The following is a 13854-nucleotide window of genomic DNA, read 5'->3' as shown; positions in this document are numbered from 1 at the left end:
AATGACATTAACTTTGTGATCTTTATTCATTTCCGCGGCTAGCGAGTTTTGTCAAGTCGCGTCTTCTCTCCGTTTCTCTTTTGGGTCAAGGCTTACCTATCTACCTCTGTGTCTCTCCGTCTCCGTCTCTGTCTCTGTCTATGTCTCTGTCGCTGTCTCTCTCTCTCTCTCTCTCTCTCTCTCTCTCTCTCTCTCTCTCTCTCTCTCTCTCTCTCTCTCTCTCTCTATCTCTCTCTCTCTATCTCTCTCTCTCTCTCAAAGGGGGATTGCAACCACATAACAAGATGGCGAGAACGAAGAATAACCAAGCAAGCAACGTGTTTGTGTACACCCCCTCCCCCCGCCACCATCTCCTACTACCCACAGAAAGTAAAGTACAAAAAATCCCTCAAACTCTAAGAAAGTCTGATGACCCCCAATAATCTTCGCCTTTAAAATTGTCTGACCCTGACAAGCCACCGCCCCCCTCCCCCTCCCTCCCCTACACACATACTCCTACTTAAACGTATACTTAGCAGAATTCAGTGCAGACGTAGCCGCCGGGTTGTCCTTTCCTTATCCATTTGTTCCGGGTTGGGGGGGGGGGGGGGGGGGGGGGGGGGGGGGGGGGGCGGCTATAAAGTTTATTCTGCCAAGATTTTGATCTTGTCCAATGACCGTAAAGTTTAATGTTGAAACACTTCCCATTGACAGCATCTCTCTCCCTGCACCTGCCTGTCTGTCTGTCTGTCTGTCTGTCTATCTGTCTCTGTCTGTCTGTCTGTCTGTCTGTCTGTCTGTCTGTCTCTGTCTCTGTCTGCCTCTGTCTGTCTGTCTGTCTGTCTGGCTGTCTGGCTGTCTGTCTGTCTGTCTGATTGGGGGTGGGGTACTTAAAATGGGGGCCCTACTGTACTTCTTGGCTCACCTTAGTATCGCACCAGATTGTGTCTGGGGCAGACAAAGGTTCACGCCCGATTTCCACATTCGCCGTCATACTGTCAGGAACACACCCGCTAGGTAGCATCTGGCTATTTTCTTTCTCTTCGCATACATAGACCAACACACACAACTTGCGTGTTTCCGATTACAAGGCCACAGAAAAAAATGAGGGTCGGTGCGTCTGTTATTTTCTTTTTTCACCCCCTTTTTTTTTTTGATTGAAGTTGTTGTTTTTGTCCTTTTGTAAGGCGTGTGTCAGAGAAGAGCACCTTTCCTTGCAGAGTCGGCAAAATCTAAATTTGCCTTTTGTAATAAAAAGATTGTTCGAAGGCTCAAAATAAGTTCTGGTGTCGGGAGGACAACAATATTGGGTTGGTCGGGAATCGGAAACAAGGGATTTTGTTACGGCCTTTTTGTCATTGGGTATCTTTGTCAATGGCATTAAGGCCTCTATTATTGAAGATAGGGTGAGGGGGGGGGGGGGGGGGGGTGATGGCATGGCAGTTGTTCTCGCAATGGCCTTTCCAGATTGATTATGAATTGTCTGGGTATGGCTGTATGTTAGGAAACGCTGCCGTTGCTGAACTTTGGTTCAGTTTTGTGTGTTGCATGTAGTTGACTTATTTGTACTTTGTGGGAAAGTACCGATATTATATTTTGTAAACACAATATTTCTGTTTGGACGAGAATGCAGGTGAACTTTCTAGTCCTGTCAAAACAAGTTGTTTGCCAAGTTGTTTTGAGTCGTGGGTTCGTGGCATTCGCTCGGATTAAGTGCGTCGGCACTTTTGATGTACGTCACAAAGAATGTCACTATTCTAGTCTATGTGGACAGTTCATCTAATTTTAGTTGTATCATGTTCGGTCTGGAATATTCTCGAGATTGAGTATTTACTATACAGGCCAGCGCGATTTGTATGTTAAGAGACTTCTACTTTGAGTTCTGCTACGATGCGCAGTTGTATGTATGGAATGCTAAATAAATCCTCGAACTCAATTTGACGAGTTGTTGTCTGCTGCTGTGAAGACGGGCCACGTAGAATAAAAGAACACAACTATACGACATTTGAGAACTTCGTCAATCTCAAGTGTCGTATAACACTGTATAAGTCCGCAAATGAGATACCATTAGATCTCTCTCTTTGATGCTTATTTTTTGCTCTTTTTTTGTTTGGGGGTTTAAGTGGGTTGTTATGGCAGTATTCATCGCAAAGTCCTCGCAAGATTCATTATCACGTCTGGGCATGGTTGTATAAGTCCGCAAATGAGATACCATTGGATATCTGTTTTGGGATGCTTTATTTGTCTTTTGGAGGGGATGGTGAGGTAGGGGGGTGGTAACGGCAGTATTTATCGCAAAGTCCTTGCAAGATTCACTATCACATGTCTGGGGGTGGTAACGGCAGTATTTATCGCAAAGTCCTTGCAAGATTCACTATCACATGTCTGGGGGTGGTAACGGCAGTATTTATCGCAAAGTCCTTGCAAGATTCACTATCACATGTCTGGGTGTGGTAATGGCAGTATTTATCGCAAAGTCCTTGCAAGATTCACTATCACATGTCTGGGTGTGGTAATGGCAGTATTTATCGCAAAGTCCTTGCAAGATTCACTATCACATGTCTGGGTGTGGTTATGTCAGTATTTATCGCAAAGTCCTTGCAAGATTCACTATCACATGTCTGGGTGTGGTTATGGCAGTATTTATCACAAAGTCCTTGCAAGATTCACTATAATAATAATAATAATAAAGTGTATTTATATTGCGCCTATCCCTTACAAAAAACAAAACATATTTGGCTCTAAGCGCATTACAACATGTGAAGGACTTGGTACAATCAAGTCTGACAAATACAACAGCACAACTATCACATGTCTGGGTGTGGTAACGGCAGTATTTATCGCAAAGTCCTTGCAAGATTCACTATCACATGTCTGGGTGTGGTAACGGCAGTATTTATCGCAAAGTCCTTGCAAGATTCACTATCACATGTCTGGGTGTGGTTATGGCAGTATTTATCACAAAGTCCTCGCAAGATTCACTATCACATTTCTGGGTGTGGTTATGGCAGTATTTATCACAAAGTCCTCGCAAGAATCACTATCACATGTCTGGGTGTGGTTATGGCAGTATTTATCACAAAGTCCTCGCAAGATTCACTATCACATGTCTGGGTGTGGTTATGGCAGTATTTATCACAAAGTCCTTGCAAGATTCACTATCCCATGTCTGGGTGTGGTTATGGCAGTATTTATCGCAAAGTCCTTGCAAGATTCACTATCACATGTCTGGGTGTGGTTATGGCAGTATTTATCGCAAAGTCCTTGCAAGATTCACAATCACATGTCTGGGTGTGGTTATGGCAGTATTTATCGCAAAGTCCTTGCAAGATTCACTATCACATGTCTGGGTGTGGTTATGGCAGTATTTATCGCAAAGTCCTCGCAAGATTCACTATCACATGTCTGGGTGTGGTAACGGCAGTATTTATCACAAAGTCCTCGCAAGATTCACTATCACATGTCTGGGTGTGGTTATGGCAGTATTTATCACAAAGTCCTCGCACGATTCACTATCACATGTCTGGGTGTGGTTATGGCAGTATTTATCGCAAAGTCCTTGCAAGATTCACTATCACATGTCTGGGTGTGGTTATGGCAGTATTTATCGCAAAGTCCTTGCAAGATTCACTATCACATGTCTGGGTGTGGTTATGGCAGTATTTATCGCAAAGTCCTTGCAAGATTAGCGCACGGCACCACACGTACCGAACTAACAAAACTGTCTGTTGGATCTGAGGTCAAACCCCTAGTGAACAGTTATGATTTTGACTTTCACAGTCAATTTGAGTCATTCCACAAACCTGTTTCCATGTACAAGGGCCGTAACTTCATGCTGGACTGTTAATAGCAAGAGTTCATTGAGACACTGTCGTTTGATTAAATCGATGTAGTGTCTCCGACGTTCTCATAGCCTTGCAGGGCGGGACAATCTGCTGTAAAGGAACCCCTCTTTTACCCCCCCCCCCCCCCCCTCAACCCCCAATGTTATACTCTCTCCCATTAAATACCCTCTGTTTCAGATGTTATGTTCATAACTTTTGTGATTTTATCCCCATTGTAAGACTAACAATATACACATTACCGAATGATCATCGGAACATGATACAGTGGAACCCCCCTTTTAAGACCTCCACAAATCTGAGAAAATGAGTTCTTAACAAGGAGTCAGTCTTAACAAGGAGTCAGTCTTACAATGGGGACAAAATCCCTTGACGCCTGTCTAATCACTGCTGCATGATGACGTTGAAACAGTAGCTGGGGATTGCCGTGACGTTGTCTAATCACTGCTGCATGATGACGTTGAAACAGTAGCTGGGAATTGCCGTGACGCTGTCTGATCACTGCTCCATGATGACGTTGAAACAGTAGCTGGGAATTGCCGTGACGCTGTCTGATCACTGCTCCATGATGACGTTGAAACAGTAGCTGGGAATTGCCGTGACGCTGTCTGATCACTGCTCCATGATGACGTTGAAACAGTAGCTGGGGATTGCCGTGACGCTGTCTGATCACTGCTGCATGATGACGTTGAAACAGTAGCTAGGGATTGCCGTGACGCTGTCTGATCACTGCTGCATGATGACGTTGAAACAGTAGCTGGGAATTGCCGTGACGCTGCAGTGACAGTTTGGACATTAACATATTTAGTTTTGATTGGAACGGAATTGGGTTAGGCAGATTATGTGCAGGGTAGACATCTCCAAGTGGCTGATGTAAAATTATACCATGGAGACTTCATTTAAGATATCTTGATTTGACGGTTTGTAAGTTGAATGTATCCATAAACGGTTGTGCTCTTGAGACGTTAGTTAAGATATATTGATTTAATGTGTTGAAGTTAATGTATTTTCAAAGTTTTTCCTTCTTGTTATATGCAATGCAGAACCGTAAGGCAGAACTAGCATCCCTTTTAACACACACTCCAATTTCTAATGACCTCCAAAGGGAATACGGTCAAGTAGGTTAACGAGTAGCGAAAAGCCCCAAGGTCAAACAGGGAGGCAACGTTGGCACCCCAGTCTGCCAACCCTGCGGAGATCCCTGCAGCCACGTGCCACCCCAGTCTGCCAACCCTGCGGAGACCCCTGCAGCCACGTGCCACCTCTAGTGCACCAGATGGACAAACGGGAAGCCCAGTTTTCAGCTGTCGAGTTTGCACATTTCTAAGACGGTTCAAGCAAAAATAGAAGTTGTGCTACCGCGGGGAGGTTGAGAATGGACTGAGAGTGCGGCTTGTATTTGTCTGTGTTTATCTTCAGGTAGAATGATTTTCATGTGTTGATTTGCTTGTTGCTGAGCCAACAAAGAAGAAGAAGATTTGTTTGTTGTTCGTGATACGGGGTGGGGGAGGCTGGGGGGGAGGGGGGTGTGGGGTAAAACATATACAGCAGGAATGATAATTGACAGTTTGCAGCTAATTAAAGTTAATTAACTGATGACCAAATAAAAGCAAATATAAAAACACATACTCACATACGCGCACACACACAGACACACGCACGCACGCACGCACGCGGAAACAAACACACATACACGCACACGCACATACACGCACACACACACACACAGCCACACACACACACACACACACACACACACACACACACACACACACACACACACGCACACACACACACACACACACACACACACACACGCACATACACACACACACACACATACACACGCGCGTACACACACACACACACACACACACACACACACACACACACACACACACACACACACACACAGCACAAGCACACATATGCAGACACAGTCTACGAAGAAAAACTATCAACTGCATAACGGGCACCGGTAGTGATCAATAAATCATCTCTGGTTCATAAGAAGCCTTGGTTTAATTGTCAGCTCGCTGTTTCAGGGGTTCTCATTATTCTTAGAAACATGCAAGAGACAGTTCAGGCACAACTAGCTGTCTGAGGCAAACGCGTTGCGCAAACCAGCAATCTGCATCAGGAAAAGGCTCCATGGCCGATGGAGAGATTTATACCCAGAATCATGCAACCTGTTTCTGAAATCTGCAATTGCAATTTCAATTCCAAGCAGAATTGTAAAAACAATGATTTTTTAAGCTTTCAACATGAATTGCGATCAAATATTTCTGAAACGCGTCAAAGACTGTTTGACAATGAACTGAATTGAAATGTGATCACCACAATTCGGTCTCAAAAACATTTGTCCATATACAAACACTCTAATACCATTCATCCACTTGCACACATCCCACATTTCAGCCGCCTGGTCACGTCTTGCGCAGAAGGAATTTCGTGCTGGGTCACTTTCGATTGGTATAATTGTTGTTCTTCGCAACATTGAGAACAAAAACGAAAAAGAAACACTGGGCAAAGACATCAGACATGTATCTTTAACCGAAAAGCTTGTTTGTTCAGGAAATTAGTGCTAGACTCTATAACAGTCATCCTTTCATTAACACTACGCCCACCCCCCACCCCCGTGTATCCACAACCTACCTTGATGAGAACGATATATACGAAATGCACCTATTACAAAAAAAGCTATTGTTAGGAAAAGTAGTGCTACCCGAGGTTGAGTCATCCATTGCTGATAGGACAATTAGGGCTACCAGAGGTTCAGTCATCCATTGCTGTTAGGTCTTCCACGACAGTCATTTTTTCTCCCACTCAAATGCCCCCGAACCCTCCCCCGTACTCCCCCGACCTCCTCATCCCCTCCCCTCCCCTCCCCTCCCTTTGCAAGGACTGCGGCGAGGCGCGTCAATCTGGTTTACCTACTACAGTGGAACACCCTTTTAAGACCCCCTCAATTCAAGAACCTGTTTTCTCAGACGTTTTGTTCATAACCTCTGTAATGTCACCCCATTTTGGGCGGGGATATAGCTCAGTCGGTTGCACGCTGGATTTGTATCCAGTTGGCCGCTGTCAGCGTGAGTTCGTCCCCACGTTCGGCGAGAGATTTATTTCTCAGTCAACTTTGTGTGCAGACTCTCCTCGGTGTCCGAACACCCCCGTGTGTACACGCAAGCACAAGACCAAGTGCGCACGAAAAAGATCCTGTAATCCATGTCGGAGTTCGGTGGGTTATAGAAACACGAAAATACCCAGCATGCTTCCTCCGAAAACGGCGTATGGCTGCCTAAATGGCGGGGTAAAAAACGGTCATACACGTAAAATTCCACTCGTGCAAAAAACACGAGTGTACGTGGGAGTTTCAGCCCACGAACGCAGAAGAAGAAGAAGACCCCCATTTTAAGACATCCTCCTTTTTAAGACCTGATTTTTAAGACCTGATTTTTAAGACCTGATTTTTAAGACCTGATTTTTAAGACCTGATTTTTAAGACCTGATTTTTAAGACCTGATGTTTTCAGTTTTGTGGAAGTCCGAAAATAGGCGCTCCACTGTACGTATTACAAAGCCTGCTAGTTGCTATCTGGGCGCCTTGTCATGCTGCTTGCTCCCTGCGTTCATCCAGCCCACGTAATTGTCTGCCCTTGCTCCCTTTCTCCCTAGGGGGCGCTAGTGACATTGGGCGTGAAGCCATCAATAACAAGTCGCGGAACTGTTTTGTTTACCGAGACAGGTCATCTGTCTGCAATGGCCACTCAGGATGTACACGTCGTGTCGGTCTTGTTGGCTCCGTCGGTACAAAATAGCGACACAAAACTGCGCAAATGTTTACGGTTGAGGCGAGGCACGGCAAGGCAAGGCAAGGCAGGGCAAGGCGAGAGGCGAGGCGAGGCAAGGCAAGGCAAGGCAGGGCGAGGCGAGGCGAGGCGAGGCAAGGCTGGGCAGGGCGAGGCGAGGCACGGCGAGGCGAGGCGAGGCGAGGCGAGGCGAGGCGAGGCGGGGCGGGGCAGGGCAGGGCAAGGCAAGGCAAGGCAAGGCAGGGCAAGGCGAGGCACGGCAAGGCAGGGCGAGGCGAGGCAAGACAAGGCAAGGCAAGGACTGCAAGGCAAGGCAATGACTGCAAGACAAGGCAAGACAAGACAAGGCAAGGCGAGGCACGGCAAGGCAGGGCGAGGCGAGGCACGGCAAGGCAAGGCAAGGCAGGGCGAGGCGAGGCGAGGCACAGCACGGCGAGGCGAGGCGAGGCGAGGCGAGGCGAGGCGAGGCAGGGCAGGGCAGGGCAAGGCGAGGCGAGGCACGGCAAGGCAAGGCAAGGCAGGGCAAGGCAAGGCAAGGCAAGGCAAGGCAGGGCAAGGCGAGGCGAGGCACGGCAAGGCAAGGCAAGGCAGGGCAAGGCGAGGCGAGGCGAGGCTCGGCAAGGCAAGGCAAGGCAGGGCAAGGCGAGGCAAGGCAAGGCAAGGCAAGGCGAGGCAAGGCAGGGCAGGGCAAGGCGAGGCACGGCAAGGGAAGGCAAGGCACGGCAAGGCGAGGCACGGCACGGCAAGGGAAGGCAAAGCAGGGCAGGGCGAGGCGAGGCACGGCAAGGCAAGGCAAGGCATGGCAAGGCGAGGCACGGCAAGGCAAGGCAAGGCAGGGCGAGGCGAGGCGAGGCAAGGCAAGGCAAGGCAGGGCAGGGCACGGCAAGGCAAGGCAAGGCAGGGCGAGGCGAGGCAAGGCAGGGCAAGGCGAGGCAAGGCAAGGCAGGGCAGGGCACGGCAAGGCAAGGCAAGGCAGGGCAAGGCGAGGCACGGCAAGGCAAGGCAGGGCAAGGCGAGGCGAGGCGAGGCAATGCAAGGCAAGGCAGGGCAGGGCAAGGCAAGGCAAGGCAGGGCGAGGCGAGGCACGGCAAGGCAAGGCAAGGCAAGGCAAGGCAGGGCAAGGCGAGGAGAGGCGAGGCAAGGCAAGGCGAGGCACGGCAAGGCAAGGCAAGGCAAGGCAGGGCAAGGCGAGGCAAGGCAAGGCAAGACAAGGCAAGGCAAGGAATGTATTTGTGAAACCTAATGGGTGTACAAGAATGATTTAAACAAAAAAAGGTAAGAAACGCAAACTATTTCAAACATACAAATAACCATAAGTCACAGCTGCCCTTACGCAATGTTGTGCGTTCGAGGAGAGGGTGGAAGTGGGGGTCAGGCACTTGGTCTGGACGACTGTGCTCCTCTTGTTTGGTTGAAACAACATTGATTCAGGAAATACAATGTGACATATGTAGTGCCAGCATATCACTTGGGATCACACCACAAGCAATGGGATCACACCACAAGCAATGGGATCACACCACAAGCAATGGGATCACACCACAAGCAATGGGATCACACCACAAGCAATGGGATCACACCACAAGCAATGGGATCACACCACAAGCAATGGGATCACACCACAAGCAATGGGATCACACCACAAGCAATGGAATCACACCACAAGCAATGGAATCACACCACAAGCAATGGGATCACACCACAAGCAATGGGATCACACCACAAGCAATGGGATCACACCACAAGCAATGGGATCACACCACAAGCAATGGGATCACACCACAAGCAATGGGATCACACCACAAGCAATGGGATCACACCACAAGCAATGGGATCACACCACAAGCAATGATTCTATTAGGTGTGGTTGTGTGTTTACATCTACATAATTATGAGTTTATTTCTACGAGGTGCTCTCAAAATCAAAATTATGCTAAGTTCCCTCGGAGAAAACACGGCCTTATTTAGTGGCTTCTCAGGAAGTTAAAACGAAGAGAGGTATAGAAAAGCGTGCTATGCAGATCAGCGCAACCACTACCGCGCTAAACAGGCTCGTTAATTTCACTGCCTTTTGCACAAGCGGCGGACTACGGTCATTTAAAAAAAAATGCTGTGCGTTCAGTTTCATTCTGTGAGTTCCACAGCTTGACTAAATGTAGTAATTTCGCCTTACGCGACTTGTTTAAAACTTGAGTTAGAAAAGCCAGCGCTGCCCATTCAAGCAGTAGAAACCTGTACGCTGCGAAGGAATTCGACCTTGACAACGAACACATAATACAGGCCGTGTTTTAAAAGGTCTTACCCCCTTAGTGCAGCCTGGCAGTAGAGCGTCATTGCAACGCAAAGAACACAGACTACAGGCCGTGTTTTAAAAGGTCTCACCCCCTTAGTGCAGCCTGGCAGTAGAGCGTCATTGCATCGCAAAGAACACGGAATACAGGCCGTGTTTTAAAAGGTCTTACCCCCTTAGTGCAGCCTGGCAGTAGAGCGTCATTGCATCGCAAAGAACACGGAATACAGGCCGTGTTTTAAAAGGTCTCACCCCCTTAGTGCAGCCTGGCAGTAGAGCGTCATTGCATCGCAAAGAACACGGAATACAGGCCGTGTTTTAAAAGGTCTCACCCCCTTAGTGCAGCCTGGCAGTAGAGCGTCATTGCATCGCAAAGAACACGGAATACAGGCCGTGTTTTAAAAGGTCTCACCCCCTTAGTGCAGCCTGGCAGTAGAGCGTCATTGCATCGCAAAGAACACAGACTACAGGCCGTGTTTTAAAAGGTCTCACCCCATTAGTGCAGCCTAGCAGTAGAGCGTCATTGCAACGCACAAAGAACACAGACTACAGGCCGTGTTTTAAAAGGTCTTACCCCCTTAGTGCAGCCTGGCAGTAGAGCGTCATTGAATCGCAAAGAACACAGAATACAGGCCGTATTTTAAAAGGTCTCACCCGCTTAGTGCAGCCTGGCAGTAGAGCGTCATTGCAACGCAAAGAACACAGACTACAGGCCGTGTTTTAAAAGGTCTCACCCCCTTAGTGCAGCCTGGCAGTAGAGCATCATTGCATCGCAAAGAACACAGAATACAGGCCGTGTTTTAAAAGGTCTTACCCCCTTAGTGCAGCCTGGCAGTAGAGCGTCATTGCATCGCAAAGAACACAGACTACAGGCCGTGTTTTAAAAGGTCTTACCCCCTTAGTGCAGCCTGGCAGTAGAGCGACATTGAATCGCAAAGAACACAGAATACAGGCCGTGTTTTAAAAGGTCTCACCCCCTTAGTGCAGCCTGGCAGTAGAGCGACATTGAATCGCAAAGAACACAGACTACAGGCCGTGTTTTAAAAGGTCTCACCCCCTTAGTGCAGCCTGGCAGTAGAGCGTCATTGCAACGCAAAGAACACAGAATACAGGCCGTGTTTTAAAAGGTCTTACCCCCTTAGTGCAGCCTGGCAGTAGAGCGTCATTGCAACACAAAGAACACAGAATACAGGCCGTGTTTTAAAAGGTCTCACCCCCTTAGTGCAGCCTGGCAGTAGAGCGTCATTGCATCGCAAAGAACACAGAATACAGGCCGTGTTTTAAAAGGTCTTACCCCCTTAGTGCAGCCTGGCAGTAGATCGTCATTGCAACGCAAAGAACACAGAATACAGGCCGTGTTTTAAAAGGTCTCACCCCCTTAGTGCAGCCTGGCAGTAGAGCGTCATTGCAACGCAAAGAACACAGACTACAGGCCGTGTTTTAAAAGGTCTCACCCCCTTAGTGCAGCCTGGCAGTAGAGCGTCATTGCAACGCAAAGAACACAGAATACAGGCCGTGTTTTAAAAGGTCTTCAACCTCTCCCCGGTTTCCCTTCAATTCCAGACGCATCTGTTGACATTACGGCCACTGACAAACACTAATGGATCATTTGGTAGTTATCTCGGGCGAGTGGAATTTCTCTATAGACAGACGAATTTTGACGGAGGGGAAGGAGGAAGAGGGGTGGGGGGAGGGGAGGGGGAGGGAAAAAGTGGTTGAGGTTGTTAGAGGGGTGGGGGTGGGGTGTTGTAGTGAGTTTTAGTGTTTGAACCCTAAAAGGATGCTCATGTTTTGGGATGACTATTAGAGGCTGGTTTTAACCGTGTTTTTCTTTTTGTCTGGTTGTTTTGTATTTCGTTTTCTTTGCAAAACCTGGCCGTTGAGTCTGCTCATATGTATACATAATTATACTAGATGAATACCCGGCTTCGTCGGGTGGATCGCCAGACAGAGTATGCAGCGTGGCGGTTCACCGGCTTGGAGCACGTGTTGAAAATTGTCATCGACCAGGTTGAATGACTCGCAAGAGAGTACAATGCGGTGGTGGTTGGTAAGCCATGTTGCTGCTGAACGAGAGTACAATGCGGTGGTGGTTGGTAAGCCATGTTGTTGCTGAACGAGAGTACAATGCGGTGGTGGTTGGTAAGCCATGTTGTTGCTGAAAGAGAGTACAATGCGGTGGTGGTTGGTAAGCCATGTTGCTGCTGAAAGAGAAAAGGGCACAGTGTTGAAAGTGATTTGATCTTTTTTAAGACAGACACAGAAACACCGGCAAAGCTCCTGACTATTAATGGTTGCAATGAATATTTACGATGGGAGGGGTAGTATTAGTGGCAATATTTTGAAGATGGGAGGGATTTTGTACACGAATTGCAATACTTAGATGTACTACCTGTGCAGAAAAGCGCTGCTTAGATTCGTTTTCGTTGTGTGGCCGAAGTGAAAGAAGTGAAGGAGTAGAGCCGACAAAAAAAGTGTTTAGTTTCGTAATTCGTATCGCGAAACAGAGTATTCACCGCGGTTCCGCGCTTAGAGCACGTGTTGAAAATGTTCATCGATCAGTTTGTGCCCGGGGTCCACCTGAATACACCTACCAAATTTGAAGCAGATCCATCGAGAACTTTGGCCGTGCATCGCGAACACACACACACACACACACACACACACACACACACACACACACACACACACACACACACACACACACACACACACACACACACCTACATACACACACACACACACACATAAGCCGTATATATACATTTATAATGAGAGCGCTTCTGAAAATGCCAAAATGTGCACTCGATCGCTTGTACTTTTAAAGAAAAGTTAAATATAGAATGACGTCAAGAGCGAGAATGCATAGAAATTACGTCATGAGCAAGGGAGATCATCCTTTACTCTGTGTGTGTCTCCGCCGCCTACATTCCAACGTGGAATGTTGAAAGCAGGGAGCACACCAGAGGCAATGGAAGAGGTGGGGGAGGGGGTAAGAATTACATCTAGAAAGAACTCTTCACAGACAGCCTACTGGAGAATCAAACCCTTTCGGAGCCGATTGCAACACTGAACAAGAATTACCCGAGGAGAGTTCTACAACCTCAATGGATTGAGAATTCACCGTAAGTGCATTTAAGGGCATACACCAGTTAACAGTTCCGCGGCCATTTTAGATCTCGCACATGCGCACTTCTTTTATCGCGAGCAGATTCGACCCATTTCCTTTTCCGGGTGATGCGCATATCGTTTTCCTGTTCCGGTTGATTTCACCGCATGCGCAGATCGTGTTATTCGCCCACGTTTCTACGCAAGGGACACTACTCCGGCGCACTACTCCACCCGTTGAAAGGGAGAAACATTTTCTTCAGTACAAGTAGTCTTTATGAATAATTAATTAACAAGAAGGACGTTGTAAATTCATTCAATGCAGATAAAATAAGAAATATGTTTGACGAACTTGTTCTGTTCTTATTCACATGACAAAATATGTGAAGATCGAGAGATGTTATTAAAAAACCGTGTTCCAGGCAACTCGCAGACAGATAACCGCTGTGTATTTCACCACAACCCAACGTAAAGGAAACATGACACACTACTATTTGGCATACCTTTTTGCATTCATTGAACTTTCCCCAATAAATTCGGCTCACATCAGTCGTACTACGAGTTTGTCAAAACACGACACACAGGCGATAACAAATGCCCACCTGAACTTGTGGTTCGCAACCACACACTGACTAACGACCGTCGAGGCACGTACTGAATTTTGCAATCTTCCGACCACCATTTTTTAAGTCGGTTACTCCCATTACTGCAACCAATAACACAGCATGTTGACGCCATCGCTAATTTGGATGTAACGTGAGGTTTGTGTCATAACGTAGAGGAAAACACACCGTCCCGTTCAATTGCTTCCATCACGTTGAGCAGAC

The 13854-nt window shown here is 47.6% G+C and overlaps 1 protein-coding gene across 1 annotated transcript; it reads left to right on the top strand.

Annotated features, from left to right (window-relative positions):
- The first annotated feature begins 7579 nt into the window (after positions 1-7579).
- Positions 7580-8872, top strand: LOC138977794 (ribosome-binding protein 1-like). Its single transcript, XM_070350399.1, has one exon. The coding sequence runs from the start codon at positions 7580-7582 to the stop codon at positions 8870-8872; it is 1293 nt and encodes a 430-aa protein (XP_070206500.1).
- The last annotated feature ends 4982 nt before the right edge of the window (positions 8873-13854 follow it).

The sequence above is a fragment of the Littorina saxatilis genome, linkage group LG10 (genome assembly GCF_037325665.1).
Source record: "Littorina saxatilis isolate snail1 linkage group LG10, US_GU_Lsax_2.0, whole genome shotgun sequence".
Classification (NCBI taxonomy): Eukaryota; Metazoa; Mollusca; class Gastropoda; order Littorinimorpha; family Littorinidae; genus Littorina; species Littorina saxatilis.
Note: the sequence above shows the minus strand (reverse complement) of the source record. Positions and strands in the feature narration are given on the sequence as shown.

Excerpts from the sequence above, each read along its gene's own strand:
- LOC138977794 (XM_070350399.1), top strand. The coding sequence starts at position 7,580 with ATGGCCACTCAGGATGTACACGTCGTGTCGGTCTTGTTGGCTCCGTCG.